Below are 20222 nucleotides of genomic sequence, written 5' to 3' on the forward strand. Positions count from 1 at the left end.
GGTCTTACAGTAACAGGGTTTAATTTTAAACACATGGTTTTTTTTAGCACCCTCTTAGTGAATCCTTGTTCATGAACTCCCAATTCGGCAAAGAAATTAGCCAAACAGGTTTTCTTTTCTTTAAAGAGAAAAGGTTGAACTTTATTAAACTTAAACTCTAATTCAGTTAACGCCTACGGATCTGCGACGTGCCCACGCTAAGATGCATACGTATACGCACATGCAGATAGAGACAGAAAAGATCAGAAGAAATAAGTTTGAGGCAATATCTAAAGATGGTTTTGGTTACTGTTCTTCGAACTCGCTGTAATTTCTTTGATTGTAGGTAGGTCTTGCTTTTCGTTGGGGCCCAGTATTCTTCTTAAACCTTGTTCATTGTAGGAGACTTTTCTGTCTTGAAGTTCATGTGTCCCCAGTGGGTCCAGAGGCTTGTGAGAAAGAGATGGGAGCACACAGGAGAGGTCTTCTCACTCTAGGAGCAAACAGTCTTTCTGAGTTCAAAAACTCTATGGCTAGTTCAGAAAACCCTGCACCAGCCAGTTAGTCATGTGACCAGCTGGTTTAACTAGTCGTGGCTGTTGTGGATTGTATCTCCTTAGCAGTCTCTGGAATGCTCTTCTTTACACTTTCAATGTCTGTCTGGTGATTAAAATCCATTGTGGGTTGAATGTGTCAGGGAATGGTTCTTTTGTCTCCACAAACACTATCTGTTAGTATGCAAATATTTTTTTCAGCCAAGTGTCTGGCAGCCCTTGTAACAGGCCTTCTCTTCTTCCCAGCAAGTTTAAAATCAATGTTCGTATGACAAAATTAATATGCCTCATTATTGGCAGGTGGGGACCTGCATGACGCTCTGCATCTTTTCCTTCCTTTCTATTGCTGTCTTCTCCTTCCTTTGTGTATCTCTCTTTCCCACTTAACTTCTCTTAGTCCCTTTCTTCCTCTCTACTCTTTTTTCTCCTGGCACACATTTGAATGCGTAACTCCCACACGTTCATGCATTCTTTCCCTCCCCCTGCCTTCCCCTCTCCCCTTCTTCATCTCCCTCCTCTCCTTTCCCTTTTGCGTTTGTATATATCTCTCTTTTCCCAGTTCTTTCAGCCTCTATTTTTGTCTCTTCCTTCCCTCTTGTCTGTCTGTGCTTTTTTTCTCTGTGTCTCTCTCTATTAAGTTCGCTATCTGCTCTTCTCTAGTTCACTCTGCTTTCCTGTGCTATCCTTTTCTATTGAGTTCTCTTGGTTTCTCATTGGCTTTTCTTTCCCTGTGGACACTAAAATAAGCCTGGCAAATCTAAATAAATGGACAAAGTTGCTACAACAGAGGGGAGAAGGAATTTGAGGGGGATCAAAATTCTAAAATCCAAACCTACACAGTTTTCACAGAGCAAAGTAGCAGATTTGAGAAATTGAGGGTTGAAAGAAAGAAAGAAAAAATTTTAGTTTATGTAGCGCCTTTCACAAACTCAGGATGTCCTAACATGCCTTACAACCAATGAAGTACTTTTGAAAGTGATCCACTGTCGTAATTTAGGAAACACGGCAGCCAATTTGCACACAGCAAGCTCCCATAAACAGTAATGTGGTAATGACCAGATAACCTGTTCTTTTTGTCATTGAGTCACAGAGTCATAGAGTTATACAGCACAGAAACAGGCCCTTCGGCCCATCGTCTCCGTGCCGGCCATCAAGCACCTATGTATTCTAATCCCATTTTCCAGCACTTGGCCCGTAGCCTTTGTGACGATTGAGGGAATAAATATTGCCCATGATACGGAGATAACTCCCCTGCTCTTCTTCAAAATAGTGTCACAGAATCTCTTATGTCCATGCAAGAGGGCAGACGGGGCCTCAGTTTAATATATCATCCAAAAGACAGCACCTCTGACCGTGCAGCACTCCTTCAGTACTACACAGAGTGTCAGCCTAGACTTTTGTGCTCAGGTCCTGGAGTGGGGCTTAAACCCACAATCTTCTGACTCAGAGGTGAGAGTGCTATCAACTGAGTCACAACTGGGGTAGATTTGATCTTCACTGTCTGGATGGTAATCTGGCAGAATGTTAAAGAACCCACCAGATTCATGGACTGAAAATCGGGTGGTGTCTAGAAAGGGTGAGTAGTCTACTCTGCTAGATTATTGCCTGGCTGGTGAAGTTTAAATTCAACCCTAGAGCTGTTTCTAAGCCATTGAGCAGCATGATCCTTGCTCGCCTCCTTTGTCATTCCACTTCCCAAAGTTTAAGAACTGAAATAGCCATTCTGAAGCTGTTGTATTTCAAAGAACAAAGAACAAAGAATAAAGAACAAAGAACAGTACAGCACAGGTACAGGCCATTCGGCCCTCCAAGCCTGCGCCGATCTTGATGCCTGCCTAAATTAAAACCTTCTGCACTTCCGGGGTCCGTATCCCTCTAGTCCCATCCTATTCATGTATTTGTCAAGATGCCTCTTAAACATCTCTATGGTACCTGCTTCCACCACCTCCCCCGGCAGCAAGTTCCAGGCACTCACCACCCTCTGTGTAAAGAAGTTGCCTTGCACATCCCCTCTAAACTTTGCCCCTCGCACCTTAAACCTATGTCCCCTAGTAACTGACTCTTCCACCCTGGGAAAAAGCTTCTGACTATCTACTCTGTCCATGCTGCTTATAACTTTGTAAACACCTATCAGGTCGCCCCTCCACCTCCGTCGTTCCAGTGAAAACAATCCGAGTTTATCCAACTTCTCCTCATAGCTAATGCCCTCCAGACCAGGCAACATCCTGGTCAACCTCTTCTGTACCCTCTCCAAAGCCTCCATGTCCTTCTGGTAGTGTGGCGACCAGAATTGCACGCAATATTCTAAGTGTGGCCTAACTAAAGTTCTGTACAGCTGCACTATGACTTGCCTATTTTTATAATCGATGCCCCGACCGATGAAGGCAAGCATGCCGTATGCCTTCTTGACTACCTTATCCACCTGCGTTGCCACTTTCAGTGACCTGTGGACCTGTACGCCCAGATGTCTCTGCCTGTCAATACTCCTAAGGGTTCTGCCATTTACTGTATACTTCCCACCTGCATTAGACCTTCCAAAATGCATTACCTCACATTTGTCCGGATTAAACTCCATCTGCCATTTCTCCGCCCAAGTCTCCAACCGATCTATATCCTGCTGTATCCTCTGACAATCCTCATCACTGTCCGCAACTCCACCAACCTTTGTGTCGTCCGCAAACTTACTAATCAGACCAGCTACATTTTCCTCCAAATCATTTATATATACTACAAAGAGCAAAGGTCCCAGCACTGATCCCTGTGGAACACCACTAGTCACATCCCTCCATTCAGAAACGGACCCTTCCACTGCTACCCGCTGTCTTCAATGACCGAGCCAGTTCTGTATCCATCTTGCCAGCTCCCCTCTGATCCCTTGTGACTTCACCTTTTGTACCAGTCTGCCATGAGGGACCTTGTCAAAGGCTTCACTGAAGTCCATACAGATAACATCCACTGCCCTTCCTCCATCAATCATCTTTGTCACTTCCTCAAAAAACTCAATCAAATTAGTGAGACACGACCTCCCCTTCACAAAACCATGCTGCCATGTTTCCAAATGGGAGTAAATCCTGTCCCGAAGAATCCTCTTTAATAATTTCCCTACCACTGACGTAAGGCTCACCGGCCTATAATTTCCTGGATTATCCTTGCTACCCTTCTTAAACAAAGGAACAAGATTGGCTATTCTCCAGTCCTCTGGGACCTCACCTGCAGCCAATGAGGATGCAAAGATTTCTGTCAAGGCCCCAGCAATTTCTTCCCTTGCCTCCCTCAGTATTCTGGGGTAGATCCCATCAGGCCCTGGGGACTTATCTACCTTAACGCTTTGCAAGACACCCAACACCTCCTCCTTTTTGATAATAAGATGACTGAGACTATCTACACTCCCTTCCCTAGGCTCATCATCCACCAAGTCCTTCTCCTTGATGAATACTGATGCAAAGTACTCATTTAGCACCTCACCCATTTCCTCTGGCTCCACACATAGATTCCCTTCTCTGTCCTTGAGTCGGCCATCCCTTTCCCTGGTTACCCTCTTGCTCTTTATATACGTATAAAAAGCCTTGGGATTTTCCTTAATCCTGTTTGCCAATGACTTTTCATGACCCCTTTTAGCCCTCCTGACTCCTTGCTTAAGTTCCTTCCTACTGTCTTTATATTCCTCAAGGGATTCATCTGTTCCTAGCCTTCCAGCCCTTATGAATGCTTCATTTTTCTTTTTGACGAGGCCCACAATATCCCACGTTATCCAAGGTTCCCGAAACTTGCCAAACTTATCCTTCTTCCTCACAGGAACATGCTGGTCCTGGATTCTAATCAACTGACGTTTGAAAGACTCCCACATGTCAGATGTTGATTTACCCTCAAACAACCGCCCCCAATCTAAATTCTTCAGTTCCTGCCTAATATTGTTATAATTAGCCTTCCCCCAATTCAGCGCCTTCACCCGAGGACTACTCTTATCCTTATCCATAAGTACCTTAAAACTTATTTCAACATTTCAAATTTACAATTTAAGTTTGCAAATTCCCAAGCAACAACAACTTGCATTTATAAAGTGTCTTTAATGTAGAAAAATGTCCCAAGGTGCTTCACAGAGAATCAGAGTTAAATGGATGCTGAGCCAAAGGAGGAGATATTCATAGAGGGAACCAAAAACTTGGCCAAAGACATGGGTTTTAAGGAAGAAAAGTGTAAGAGTTCAGCTAGGGTGATCCAGAGCATGGGGCTTAGGTGGTTGAAGGCATGGTTGCTATTTTTGGAGCAAAGGGGGGAGAAAGTGAAAATGTAGAATTATTACAGACTTCCTTCCTCTGCTACTCATCCCAACATTATGCACTACTTGAAGTGATACTTCATACAAACCAGGATGGTCCTATACTTGACCCTTGCTTCTGCTGAGTTAGTTGATCTTGAACAGGGCAGTAAGAGGAATGCCACACGTTGCCTCAGAAATAAGAAAAAACAGATGAAGTTCCTGCTTTTGTAAAGTATATACATGTGAACTTCTGTTAAGAACAGAATTGGGCTGAATATGGTGCCTATCACAAAAAATAGCGTGTAGACACTCGGAAGAATGACGACTTGAGTGATCAACAGGAGAGCTGCTGGTAATATGTGGAGCCATAACTTCACATGACAGAAGGAAAGAAAATAGTAGGGGAGGGGATGGCAGATGGCACATTGCACTGCTTGCCTAATCATTGTTACAAATAAGAACATAAAAAATAGGAGCAGGACTAGACGATATGGGTCCTTGAGCCTGCTCCGCCGTTCAATACAATCATGGCTGATTTTCTGCCTCAACTCCCATTTTCCCACCCGCTTCTCATATCCCTTGTTTCCCTGAGAAATCAAAAATCTGTCTCTCTCGGCCTTAAATATATTCAGTGATGGTGCATCCACAACCTTCTGGGATCGGGAATTCCAAAGATTCGCAACTCTTTGAGTGAAGAAATTTCTCTTTATCTCAGTCCGAAATGACCAACCTCTTATCCTGAGACTGTGTCCCCTGTTCTAGATTCCCCAGCCAGGGGAAACAACCTTTCAGTGTCTACCCTGTCAAGTCCCCTTCAGAATTTTGTATGTTTCAATGAGCTCATTGCTCATCCTTCTGAACTCCAGAGAGTACAGCCCCAATTTACACAGCCTCTCATCTCAGGAACCAATCTAACAAACCTTCGCTGTACTGCCTCCAAGGCAAATGTATCCTTCCTGCAGTATTGAGACCAAAACTGCACACAGTACTCCAGGTGTGATCTCACCAAAGTCCTGTACAATTGTAGCAAGGCTTCCTTATTCTTGTGCTCCAATCCCCTTGCAATAAAGGCCAACATGCCATTTGCCTTCCTAATTGCTTGCTGCACCTGTGTGCTAATTCTGTGTACTTCGTATGAGTTACACCCATGTCTCTCTGAACATCAACATTTCGAAGTTTCACACCTTTTAAAAAATATTCTGCTTTTCTATTAAGGCAGAATGGTGCTAGTTGTCAATTAATTGTTCAGCTTGTTAAAGAGTGTTGTCTCTTGAAGTAATACATTTTGAGCATGTGACTGCTCTAATTCATATAATGTTTCATTTCATCTTACAGACTGGACCAAATGCAAAGGAAGTGATGCAAACTGTTGAGAATTTTATTGATGTCATTGGCTTTCGAATGAGTGACTTCAGGGACTCCTACCTCGTTACAGAAAATTTAGGTGTGCCGAGATTCTTTTTTCATTTCTAAAATGTCCTTGTGATATGTTGCATCAAATTGAAATCAGCTTTCGACTTCATTCCTCTGCTCACTGGCATTATTGTCTCTTCCCATGGTGGGGATGCCAGCCAATAACAGGAATCCCAGATGGGCCACAGTGGAGCAACTCGGCCTGATCCAGAGCTCCAGCGTACCATATTGCTTTCTATTCACCTTTACAGTAGTTCATGTTCTGTACTCTTTGACCGAAGCCCAGCATTCATCAATCCTCCACGAAAACTCACCAGTTAAAACTAGAAAAAGCCTCAGAACTCTACATTTCCCAAGATTTCAGCTCTTCTGTTTAAAACAGGTTTTTACAAAATACAAGAAGAAAGAATTTTCTTTTATGTAGTGCCTTTCACAACCTCAGAAAACCTCCAAAGCCAGTACAACCAGTGAAGGTTTTTTTTGTGGTCCAGTCACGATAATACTACAGAGAAACTTGACAGCGAATTTGCATACAGCAAGGTCCCACCAGCAGCAAGCAAATGTTTTTTTGTGTTTGTTGAGGAATTAATGTTTGCCAGGAGTTTGGGAGAACTCCACTTCCCTGCTTTTCTCTGAATAGTGCCAATAGATTTTTATGTCTGCCAGGGAGGGCAGATAGGGCCTCAGTTTAACACGCCATCTGAAAACAGCACTTCTAACATTGCAGCACTCCTTCAATTTTTCTTGGCAGGGCCAATTTTGGGTCACGAACCTGATCGCCACAGCAGCGGAACTGCCAGCACAATCTTCCAGAAGGGGTACAATTGCATGCCTCAGCGATTGCCATCATTTTTTCTCATTTTCCTCACCCACACCTCCAAACCCACCTCCAAGGCCCTGTTAAAATTCCCCCCATTGTGTGTATGTATCGATTTGCAATATTAAAGGGAAAAGGAACGAACTGTTGGGAGCGGTTAAATACATCCAGGTTAAGAAGACAATCTAAATCTGAAACTTTATACACATTATGAGAGTGTGTGGGAGATCAAACATAATTGCTATGAATAATGGATAAATAGGGTGGCATTCAACATGAACTATATGCCTCCAGTTCAAAAAGGCATGTTCTCATATTGCCGTGGACAGGTACAAAACTAATTGAAAACCATGGTGTCTCACTGGAAACACATGGGCAGTTAACCCCCACCTACCACCTCTGCCATTCCCCCACTCACTGCCATCCTATGTAGTTATTCCCACAGTCAGGAGAGCTGTGAATGTCAGACAAATGGAGCAGCTGGAGGAAGGAGGAATGGGCCAAAATATCCTCACGTCTTGTAAATGTCACTGTTCTGTAACAAACGTACCACAAGTGCCTCTTGCTCTCCTCAGTCAGTGCAGTTTCAAAAAGGTACATAAATAATAAAGGCATAACTTCATCTCTCGGCTCAAATGATGTTCTGCTGTTTTGTTGAATGCAGTTGTGGAACTGTTTTACTCCAGTCATTAATGCACTTAAGTAATCTACAAATTAATATTTTTAGGCAAACACATTAAGGCACGTGCCATCAGAACTAATGAAACCCGCAACGATGACAGCTACATGCATTTGTATAGCACCTTTAGCATAGCAAAAATTCTCAAGGTGCTTCACAGGAGCGTTATCAAAGAGATCATAAGGAGATATTAGGGCAGATGACCAAAAGCTGAGTAAAAGGAAGAGGTTTTAAGGAGTACCTTAATGGAGGAAAGAGAAGAGAGGCGGACAGGTTTAGGGAGGAATTTCCAGACCTCAGGGCCCAAGCAGCTAAAAGCACCTCTGCCAATGGTTGAACAATTAAAATCGGGGATGCTCAAAAGGCTAGAATTGAGGAGTGCAGGTATCTTGGAGAGTTGGAGAGTTGTAAGGCTGGAGGAGGTTACAGACGAAGGGAGGGGTAAGAAATGAAGTGCATAAATCTAAATGAAGATGCCAATAACGTGAACACTCACCTGAATTTGTGCCTAAAGATCTGGATTCTATGGAGATGAACGCAAATTCTCTGTTCCACAAATCGTAGGTAGAAGATGTTTGTGCAGGGGATGAAAGTGTTCATTTATTACATAACTTGCTGAACTATGATTCAAATGAAATCCAAATGATTTAATACATTAGGGTACATTATGTAGAGTACATAGCATCAGAAGAGCCTTAGTGGGAAATATACTGTACTGCAGTTAAAACATTTCCATATTCATTAGTTGTTTTATAATTGTATAATTATTTATGTAGATTCAGGCTTTTTATTATATTTTTTATTCAATATTGCAGCACTCATTACCTGTAAATGGATTGTATTGAATAATTCAATGTGTTTGTATCAGCTGGCTTTAGTTATGAAAATGAAGCGTTCCAAAGTACTATAATTTTAAAGTGTTCACTACAATAAATTGAAGCAATCAGGGGAATACAACCCAAGCAAGGAGAGGCCATATTTTCTGGCAATGCTTCCATAAGGAAGTGTGGAAAATGTACATGTTCTGTAATTGAGTTTTGCAAAGCAGTTTTGCTCGAGGGGATTATTTTTATTGATTTCTCGCTCTCTTTGTGAATGTCAAACATAATTTTCAAAAATAAGATAACTCTCGCCTCAATGTATTTTAACTTTGCTTCTGAATTAATTTCAAAATTCAGAGCTGCAAGGCCACAAATGAACTTCAATTTATTTTGTTTGAAGTGGATTAAGTTATTAGTTACTATCTTGCGGGTTTGTTTCCTGACATAAGTGTGATGTCTCCGTCACAAATCTCCCTGTTCCTGTATGGAGTGTCACATAGCACAAATGCTATTTAACATGTGGAATCAACATTAAGTAAAGTGCTTTACCCACTCATCCTAATCCAGTGGCCTGTATCAGTGTTTAAGTACATTCTTTTCCTGAAATCTTGTTCAATCCTTCCCCGAAGATGCTGGGACATGGTTCAATGATTGCTGGAAACCCTCGTACATCAGTACAGTGGTCTTAGGAACATTGAAAGAGGAACAGACCATTCAGCTGCTCGAGCCTGCTCGGCCTTTCAATTCGTTCATTGCCAATCTGTACTTCAACTCCATGTACCTGCCTTAGCTTCCATTATACCTTCACCTGTCAAAAATCTAGCAATCTTAGCCTTGAAAACTCCAGTTGACCCAGCGTCCATACAGCCTTTTGTGGGAGAGAATTCCAGATTTCAATGATCCTTTGTGTGAAGAAATTACCATGCTCTAATTTTAAGATCATGCGTCATCTTGATTCCTCCACCAGAGGAACTAGTTTTTTTTTTCTTTTTATACAATATTGAATCCTTTTAATATCATAAGCTCCTCGATCAGACCACCCCTCAATCCTCTATACTCTTCATCTGTGAGCCTCAGCTGATAGGCATGGGAACAACTACAGCTGAGGCCCTTTCCACACCTGCTGCACACATTTGCTCATTTCACGGCAGAACCAGTGGATAGTAAATAGGATTATTGCAGTTAAATACATTCAATGAGGTAATTTCTTAATTAAAAATATGGGCAACAGAGTTGAATGTTAATTAAATAGAATTTGAAAATTAGAGAGCTAGTCCACAGTGAAATTTCCCATTGTTATCTAGCAAGAATTAGTTATCATACACATAAAGGTAACCTGGGTTACCAAAGGATTTGCGTTCAGTATGGAACTGATACTTAGGGCCGGATTTTCCGGTGGGTATCAGGACCCCGACATTGGACCCATATGGGGGTCCCAAGCCTGCCCATGTCTTCAGCGTACCAACCTCCGGGAGGTGGCCTCCTCATTAGCTGCCTCCACGTTTGTCGTCCTATTAAGGATGGCAGGCGGAGGGTCCACTGCATTGTCAGGCTGGCAGCCCCACAAGGAGAGGCAGGCAGCCGAGTGCTAGGGGGCCTCAACATGGAGGCGTCCTTGGCTGCCTTCATGGAAGTGATCAATTAAAGAGGTCTAAAGCCAGTTGGGCTATTGGATAGAAGGGGAAACCCCTCTGCAGGATGATTAGTGGACAGAGCTGCATTCCCGCGGCCCCGTCATTAGTACATGGAGTAAAATACCGGCATCATCATAAAATAGACCCTAAGTGGGGCCTTAATTGCACTAATTGGCTGCTTGCCTTCACTGAGTGGGCAGCTGACCCGGTTCCCAGACCAGCCCGGGAAAGTTCCCGGGAGGTGGAAATGCATTGGGGAGCTGTCCTAACACGGCTCTCCCCTATCTTCCCAGCAACCCCCATCTCCAATCCTTTCTCCATGGGGCTGGTAAAATCCAGCTATTAATTTCTGACTGTATGTTTCCATCTGTTTGTTGAGTTTTGCCTGAGGTCTTGCCCTTGTACAATTCTCGTCCATGAGGTTCTTCAGCCACTTTGTCGGGAAGTGTAGGGGAGGTAGTTTCCCATCACTGTTTTAATCTTTGGAGTTCCTTTTCCTGGGTGAGCTGCAAGGAAGGTGAAAGAGCCGCACTGTCCTTTACAATGGGAGATGGAGCCATACTCATTAGATGCAGATACACTCGCTGGATGCCAATACAGTATTCAGAGCTGACGCTCCAGTATCTGCTTCCTGGACTACCTGAAGTGGTGCCTCAAACAAACCTTTCTGACTCAGAGGAGGGAATATCACCACCGAGCTAGTAATCATTCCATCCAGAAAGGAGTACTCCACTGATGTCAACCCAGCATTTAGAGGCAGTACTTTGGTCTCGACTCCCGCAGCTGACTGGAGCGGGATTCACAACCTTCAACTTTTGACTTAGAGGCTGCAATGCAGCCAGTTAGCTGTGTTCGGGAGGATGTGTATACATTTACAGAGAGTGCATGAAGAACTGGTGACACATCATATTGCTACCCCAGTCTACCATGCTGCAATGTGATGGGATGAGATTTGTGCCCCTGAGGCTAGTTGCCAGTCTAGGCATTGAGTGGAACTTGGACGCTTTCACTCAGGGAATGGAGAGAAAATCAGACTATGGGTCATCTTGGGATATTCTCAGTCATCTGATTGAAGAGCTATGCTCCGAAAGGATTGAGAGCAGCAATAAGAGTGCTACAATGCAAAATAAATGTAAAATTGGAAAATATCTTAAAGAAACAGGCCCCAATCATCATCCTCATTTTAGACCAGGAGCAGGTTGGGAGCACAGTCAAAATCAGAGTATAGAACTGGCCACTCCATTCCTGCTGTCATTCTGCCCACTGCCATTTTGACAGGAGCCTTCACGTAGGAGGCCAAGGTTCCAACTGGAAATAAGCAGGAGCCTCATTATACAATGCAAATTAGGGTCTTATGATATCAATAGTACCTCAATACAGTTTTCAAGAACCAATGGATGGAGTGCATACTGTGCATGCTTCATCCAGTGATGGAAAGATATGTATGCTTGGAGATTTTGAGGGGCCAGGAGAAGGATTAATCAATAAGCTTGATGCTAGACCATCTGTGGCATTCTCCTGTGATTGATCCTTCCCTACCGTCTCCCCCTGCCCCACCAACTTAATTTAACTGCCTCAACTCTGTTGGATATCCCATGTCTCTTCCCTGATCAGTGAGTTGCTCCAAGCACACAGCCAGCTTCCCACAAATATGGTCATATGGCCTGACCTCCCTACATAACAGCACTTTGAGATCACCTTCATCACACGGAACGCAGGGGTTCAAGAAAGAAATCTCAACACCACATTCTGAGGGTAATGACGGAGAGGCCATAAATGCCTGCCTTGCCAGTGATCTCCACGTCTAGGTGTAGCATTGAACTGCACCAACTAGAATAGTAAGTCTCAGATTCAATTCCCCCTTTATTCTGAGTTAACTGATCTCCTCCACGGCACCAACTGGATCTCTGCAGTTTACGTCTGCACCCTGGATTAGGGAAAGCAAAATCATCCATGGTACCCACACTTGATAATGACTCAAATGACCCTTGCTGAAAAGGTTGTGGACATTGGGTGAAAATAAGTTTAGACTTGGCTGTGTTGCCCTTCATGGAGAGGTCCTAGCATTTGTGCAATGATGCCCCAGGAAAAGTCAGGCAAAGAGAGAAGAAAATGGGCGAGATTAAGAAAAGAAAAATTGAGTAAGAAATCTCAACTGTTCATCAACAATTCTAATGAAATCCATCCATCTATCTCTTCTTAGCTATTGCTTCTTTTTTCCATAATCCATCTGTCTTAACTATGGCAATAATGAATTGTCCCTAATTAAATATGTTTTAATCTTCTAAATTGTTGGAAGTCAACATACGCTTCACTGTAACATTTTTTAAATTGGGAAAGCTAACTATAAAAGGCCAAGGTCCATAATGCAGGACAAAACTGAAAATAGAAAAGAAATGAGGCAAATCTAAGAAGCAACGACTGGATGATGCCAAATTTAACTTCTGAAAACCTGTAGATTATATGAAGAAGGAAAGACTGAGGGAGGTGAGGCACCCCACAGTTTTGCAAAAAAAAATGAGTTGGCACTGTTGTCCGTTGCAACATAAAAGAGATGTGTGGAATCCCAGTTTGCTGAAGATCTCCAACAGGTTTATTAACAACTAAACTAGTATGAACACCACAGGGTAAACTATTTACAGAACCTTTGTCTGGTGTTCCAGTTGCAGAGTGAATCTGGCTTTGAGTCACATGAATACATCCTGGTACTTAGCTTATTGGTATACTAAGATGTTAAAGGGACATCACTCTTAAAGGAAATCATACAACAAGAACCAGAGATTTGACTCATGATGTCAACGCAATGAAAATTCAGAGAGGAGAAAGGTAATATATGGAGGTTCAGAGGAACAGGAGAGGGAAGTTCAGATGAGCACTAACATTTTATTGCTTGTGTCCCCTGGAAGAGTCTGAGGCAATGTATGACTTGTTCAGTTTACTAGTGTGATAGTAAATGGTAGGCAACCTATCAGTCATGTTTCGCAGACATTTGAAGTTCAATCTATTCAAAATCTTGATCTATGTTTCCTTTTCAGTCATATGTATTTATAAACGCCCAGCCAACGGGGCTACAGACATCAACTTCCCAATGAAAGGATGGAGAGGAATGGTTGACTGGGCAAGGAATTCTGAAGATAAAGTAACTGTTTCAAAAAGCATCTTTTCAACAGGATTGACAGGTAAGATGGTATTGTACACATTACCTTTCACTATTAGAGCTTCAGTCATTTCAATAGAAAGCTTGGCCAATACATTGAAAATAAAAGAACTGGCAACTTAGGCTGGTCAGATTTTTATTGAAAAGCACCTACTTTACATTTGTGGAGCGAGACACAATTTATTGGGCTGAATTATTTTATTTTCCTACACAGCAACATCTACTGCACTTCAAAGATAATTCATTGCACTAAGCAAATTTAATCATTTCAACAGTATGTTGATGTATTACATAATTGCATGTGTTGTTATATCTTTAGTACTAAATCTGCCATGGTGTTGCCCACACTGCCTTCTCCTGGAGTTCAGGCAGTGGTAATCCCCTCAAAATGGGGTCAGTAGCCTTACAGCCTCATGAACATGTGAGGCATCTGGCTAGGTTTTGAAATGGGCCTACTGCCTTGTGTCTAAACGTCTGTTTCAAATGATGGCCCTTTTTAACATGGAAATTGAGGTCCTTTGATATCAATAGGAACTCGATTACCTAGAATCATAGAATAATTACGACACAGGAGGAGGCCATTCAGCCTGTCGTATCTGTGCTGACTCCATGCAAGAGCATCTCAACTAGTCCCACTCCACCATACCCCTGCAATTTTTTGTTCTATTCAGATAATTATCCAATCCCCTTTTGAAAGCCATGATTGCATCTGCCTCTGCCACACTCTCAGGCAGTGCATTCCAGATCTTAACCACTTGCTGTGTAAAAAGATTTTTTCACATGTCACCTCTGGTTCTTTTGCCAATCACCTTAAATCATTGTCCTCTGGTTCCTGACCCTTCCACAAATGGGAACAGTTTCTCCCCATCCATTCTGTTCAGACCGCTTATGTCTTAGAACACCTTTATCAAATATCCTCTCAACCCTCTCTTCCCTAAGGAGAACAGCTGCAGCTTCACCAATCACAACCAACGGATCAGATCTAAGCTCTGCAGTCCTGCCACATCCAGTTGTGAATGGTGGTGGACAATTAAACAACTAACAGGATGAGGTGGCTCCACAAATATCCCCATCCTCAATGATAGGGGAGCCCAGCACATCAGTACAAAAAATAAGACTAAAGCATTTGCAACAATCTTCAGCCAGAAGTATCGAGTAGATGATCCATCTCAGCCTCCTCCTGAAGTCTCCAGCATCACAGATGCCAGTCTTCAGCCAATTCGATTCACTCCATGTGATATCAATAAACGACTGAAGGCACTGGATACTGCAAAGGCAATGGGCACTGACAACATTCCGGCAATAATACTGAATACCTGTGTTCCAGAACTTGCTGCACTGCTAGCCAAGCTGTTCCATGTACAGCTACAACACTGGCATCTACCCGGCAAATTGCCTAGGTATGTCCTATACACAAAAAGCAGGACAAATCCAACCCGGCCAATTACCACCCCATCACTCTACTCTCAATCATCAGTAAAGTGATGGAAGGTGTCATTAACAGTGCTATCAAGTGGCACTTGTTTAGCAATAATCTGCTCAGTGACGCTCAGTTTGGGTTCCGCCAGGGCTACTCAGCTCCTGACCTCATTACAGCCTTGGTACAAACATGGACAAAAGAGCTGAACTCAAGAAGTGAGATGAGAGTGACTTCCCTTGACATCAAGGCAGCATTTGACTGAGTGTAGCATCAAGGAGCCCTCGCAAAGCTGGAGTCAATGGGAATCAGGGGAAATCACTCCACTGGATGGAGTCATACCTAACGCAAAGGAAGATGGTTGTGGTTGTTGGAGGTCATCATCTGAGCTCCAGGACATCACTGCAGGAGTTCCTCAGGGTAGTGCCCTAGGCCCAACCGTCTTCAGCTACTGCAACAATGGCTTTCCTTCAATCATAAGGTCAGAAGTGGGGATGTTTGCTGATCATCACACAATGTTCAGCACCATTCGCGACTCCTCAGATACTGAAACAGTCTGTGTAGAAATGCAGCAAGATCTGGACAATATCCAGGCTTGGGCTGATAGGTGGCAAGTAACATTCACGCCACACAAGTGCCAGGCAATGACCATCGCCAACAAGAGAGAATCTAACCATCCCCCCTTGACATTCAACGGCATTACGATTGCTGAATCCCCCAGGATGTTGATCGTTACCATTGACCAGAAACTGAACTGGAGTAGCCATATAAATACCATGGCTACAAGAGCAGGTCAGAGGCTAGGAATCCTGTAGCGAGTAACTCACCTCCTGACTCCCCATGTCCACCATCTACAAGGCACAAGTCAGGAGTGTGATGGAATACTCTCCACTTGCCTGGATGGGTGCAGCTCCAACAACACTCAAGAAGCTCGACACCATCCAGGACAAAGCAACCCACTTGATTGGCACCCTTTGCCCAAACATTCACTCCCTCCACCACCGACGCTCAGTAGCAGCAGTGTGTACCATCTACAAGATGCACTGCAGCAACACACCAAGGCTCCTTAGACAGTATCTTCCAAACCCACAACCTCTACCACTTAGAAGGACAAGGGCAGAAGTTGCATGGGAACACAACCACCACCTGCAAGTTCCCTCCAAGTCACACACCATCCTGACTTGGAACTATATTGCCATTCCTTCACTGTCACTGGGTTAAAATCCTGGAACTCCCTTCCTTACAACACCTACCTCACATGGACTGCAACGGTTCAAGAAGGCGGCTCACCACCACTTTCTCATGGCCAATTCAGGATGTGCAATAAATGCTGTCCTAGCCAATGATGCCCACATCTCATGAATGATTTTAAAAAATCTATCCACTTAACTGAAGTCCATCATCCCTTTTCTGTACTCTGTCCAATGCCTACACATCCTTCCGAAAGTGTGGTGCCCAGAATTGGGCACAATACTCTAGTTGAAGCCAAATCAGTGTTTTACAAAGCTTCACCATAACCTCCTTGCTTTTGTACTCTATGCTTCTATTTATAAAGCCAAGAATCCCATATCCTTTTTTTAACCGCTTTGCCCTGCCACCTCAACGATTTGGGCACATATACGCTCAGGTCCCTCTGCTCCTGCACCTCCTTTAGAATTGTATCCTTTATTTTATATTGCCTCTACTCATTCTTCTTTCCAAAATGCATCACTGCACGCCTCTTCTTTGCATTAAATTTCATCTGCCACGTATCCACCCATTCTACCAGCCTGTCTATGTCCTCTTGAAGCTTATCACTATCCTTCTCACAGTTCACAATACTTCCAAATTTCATGTCATCTGCAAATTTTGGAATTGTGCCCTGCACTCCCAAGTCATTAATATAGATCAAGAAAAGCAGTGGTCCCAGTACCGACCCCTGGGGAACCCCACTATATACCTTCCTCCAGTCCAAAAAAACTGTTCACCACTACTTTCAGTTTCCTGTCACTCAGCCTACTTCATATCCATGCTGCCACTAGCCATTTTATTCCATGGGCTTTAACTTGACTGACAAAGCTGTTATGTGGAACTTTGCTGACAAGCCTGTTTTGCGGGAGAAGATTTTTTTAGATTGGAATTGGTTATAGCCTGTGTTGTTCACAAACAAACATATTCTATGGGCAATGGAATTGAAAAGGCCTGCCAAAAGTAAGTGTTGACTTATTGGAACCTGGTGATGCCTGATACCATTTGACTGTAGAGCCAGGGGAATTTCAGAATGAGAGCACAATGCAGGGCCAGTATAAATTTCCAAGTAGGCAGGGAAATTCTGAATGCATTTTTTCCATGAATTAGGAGATATATAAAAACTGTTCCTATCAAAAGTAGTTAATACCAATGCACCAAACATTTCTGTGTGCATAACCATCAGCCTTTTTCTGTACACCATCCCATTGAAGTCCTCATCTGAATCCTCTGCAACTGAGCTTGTGTGCGACCTCACCCTCCGATAAGTTGGCACCTGTGCCACCCTTGTTCCCTGCCCTGGCTTCAGACTGCTCATGTTCACTGTCTCACCTTATGCAGATCCTGCCTTTAAACTGTCCTGTTAAGCATGCGCAGTGTCAGTAGCTGTGTTTCTTCTTCATCACTGTTTTCCTCCTGTTCTATCTTTTGGTCTTCCACCACTACTTGGCCAGGTTGCAGTCATTGGGCATGCACAAGAGCAGGTTTGTGGTGAGGTTAGGTGGGGAAAGCAAACAAATGCATGCTTGCACTATCTGCAATTTGTAAATCAGAAGTGTGATCTCAAGAAACAGCTGGAGACAATAGATACAGCTGAAGGCTATGGACCCTGACAACATCCAGCTGCAGTACTGAAGACCTGTGCTGCAGATCTAGCCATGCCTTTAGCCAAGCTGTTCCAGTACAGCAACGACACTGGCATTTACCTGACAATATGAAAAATTGCTCAGCTATGTCCTGTCCACATCAATCAGGACAAATCCAACCTGACCAATTACCAGTCTACTCGTGTTCATCTGATAACTTATGAAGGATGATGTTGACTGTGCTATCAAGCAGCACTGATTCAGCAATAACCTCTTATTGATGCACAGTTTGGGTTCCACCAGGGCCACTTGGCTCTACAACTCATTACAGCCTTGGTCCAAACATGGACAAAAGAGCTGAATTTCAGAGGTGAGGTGGGAGTGATTTCTCTTTAAGGCAGCATTTGACCGAGTGTGGCGTCAAGGAGCCCTGGCAAAATTGAAGTCAATGGGAATCGGGGAAAACACTCCACTTGTTGGAGTCATACCTAACACAAAGGTTGTGGTTGTTGGATGCCAATCATTTCAGCCCCAGGACACAGCTGGTGCAGTTCCTCAGGGTAGTGTCCTACGCCCAACCATCTTCAGCTGTTTCATCAATGATCTTCCCTCCAACATAGGGTCAGAAGTGGAATGTTTGCTGATGATTGCACGATATTCAGTACCATCCGCAACTCCTCAGATACTGAAGCAGTCCATGCCTGTGTGCAGCAAGACCTGAACAACATTCAGGCTTGGGCTGATAAATGGCAAGTAACATTTTGGCCACTGAATCCCTCACTATCAGCAACCTTGGGTTACTATTGACCAGAAACTGAACTGGAGCAGCCATATAAATAGTGACTACAAGAGCAGGTCAGAGACTGAGGGTAGGATTGTTGTTAGAGGTGGGAAACTGGAATAAAAACAAAAAGTGCTAGAAATACTCAGCAGGTCTGGCAGCATCTGTGGAGAGAGAATGAAACAAGAGTTGGGTGTGATTTTGGGTCAGAAACCCATCTCCGGTGGGAAACTGATTCAGGTTCAGGTTTTCAAGTTGGTAACCCTTTAATTGGTATGGAGATGGGTTTCCTGTGCACTTAGAGCCAGTGGGGCCAGGAATGGAGGTGGGTCAGATGAAGTGTGGGCCTCATGTAGACACCCCACAGCAGCCATTGCCTAGGCTGCTGGTTGCCCTGAGGGAGAGATCTGTGTTTTGTGCCAAGACCTTCCACTGCACTGGAGAGAAGCGAGATGCGACACGGGAACTGGAGACCTGACACGAGGGGTAGGACAGACCCTCATTTCACCGATGCCGACCTGGGTCGAATGCTGGAGGCCTGAGGGAGAGGATGGTGGCAGGAGGAGGCCACCTCAACGTCCGGTAGGAGCACCTCTCTCTTCACCGTTATGCCCCTCTGCTTCCTCTTCCTCATACCTTACCTCCTGCTACTCCCCCAATGAGCTGTCTCCTTCCAAAGCCTTACTGTTCTCAAGGTTCACACATTCTGGAGGGCTATGTTATGGAGAGTACAGCAGAAACCACAATGACAGAGATCCTTGCAAGAGTATATTGGAGGGTACCACCCACTGGTGCAGCTTCTTCAGAAGCCCATCGGCCTGCTGAGCAGTGGCGCTGGTTGTATCGCCTCTACGTCTCTGGGGCTCCCATAGATGTGTATGCAGCCGTCTCTTCAAGGGATTTCCCTTGTCCCCTTGGATGCATCCACGTACTTTGGGGATGACGAGAAGATTCAAGGAAGCCTGGATTGGCAGAAGATGAAGGAGTCACGGTAGCTGCCAGGAAAGCGAAAACACAGATGGAAGAAGCTCTTGTTGTGGTGGCCGACCAGTTGGATGTTGAGCTAGTCGAAGCTCTTCCTGTTGATGGATCTCACTGGCTGGCCACTGGTGCCTTGATGGTCACATGGGTGCAATTGATGATGCCCTGCACCTAGGGGAATCCAGCAATGGAGGCAAAACCCAATTCCGTCTTTGCCAGTGCAGATCCATCAGTGTCAAAGTGGATGTAGTCCTCTGCCCTCCTGAATATGGCATCTGTAACCTGAGTGTCACCTGCCTGAGCTGCCAACTGCATGATGCCACCTAGGTCCACAGCTGATCCCTGGAAAGACTCGGTTGCATAGAAATTCAGGGCGACGGAGACCTTGACGGCTGCAGGTAAGGGACTGCCATGGAGGATGCGAGGCCTCAGGTCATTGTCTACTGTGGCACTGACACTCTGTCATCTGCAGGGTGGTAACCCGATGTCCAGCGTAGCACCTTCTTCCCCTTGCAGCCTGTCCCGCTGTGCTCCTCTGGCCTTCTGCTGTCCAGGAGGTTGCATCTGCTGCAGCTCATCCTGGCTGCTCTGTCCAATGTCTGAATAGGCTACTCCTATCTCAACTCCCTCAGCTGGGCTTTGTGCATTCACCAAGCCTCCCCCTACCAACCCCAGCTGCACAAATGATACCAGCTGGCTTATGTCCCTCTCCAGGTTCCTACCCCTCACCACTGAGCAAAGCAAGTCTTACAGCTCCAGCAATGGCCTCTCTGTGATATTTTTGGAGCAGCTGAGCTTTCCTTTGGACCTCTGCATCATGTTAATCAACCCTTTCCATAGCCCTCATGACCCACCACATTTTTCACTTGTTCTAAACCCTGCTGTAGTCCAGACATACTGTTCTCCCCTTGCTCT

General features: G+C 44.3%; 1 protein-coding gene across 11 annotated transcripts in view; it reads left to right on the plus strand.

Moving 5' to 3' along the window:
• Window positions 1–20222, plus strand: part of adgrb1a (adhesion G protein-coupled receptor B1a) — a 684782-nt gene that overhangs the window by 335132 nt on the left and 329428 nt on the right. For all 11 annotated transcript variants that reach the window (XM_068031354.1, XM_068031357.1, XM_068031358.1 and 8 more), the window contains 2 exons: window positions 6130–6238; window positions 13194–13337. In XM_068031354.1, the coding sequence (XP_067887455.1) occupies window positions 6130–6238; window positions 13194–13337 (253 nt within the window). The remainder of the gene's footprint in view (window positions 1–6129; window positions 6239–13193; window positions 13338–20222) is intronic.

The sequence above is a fragment of the Heterodontus francisci genome, chromosome 5, assembly GCF_036365525.1.
Source record: "Heterodontus francisci isolate sHetFra1 chromosome 5, sHetFra1.hap1, whole genome shotgun sequence".
Classification (NCBI taxonomy): domain Eukaryota; kingdom Metazoa; phylum Chordata; class Chondrichthyes; order Heterodontiformes; family Heterodontidae; genus Heterodontus; species Heterodontus francisci.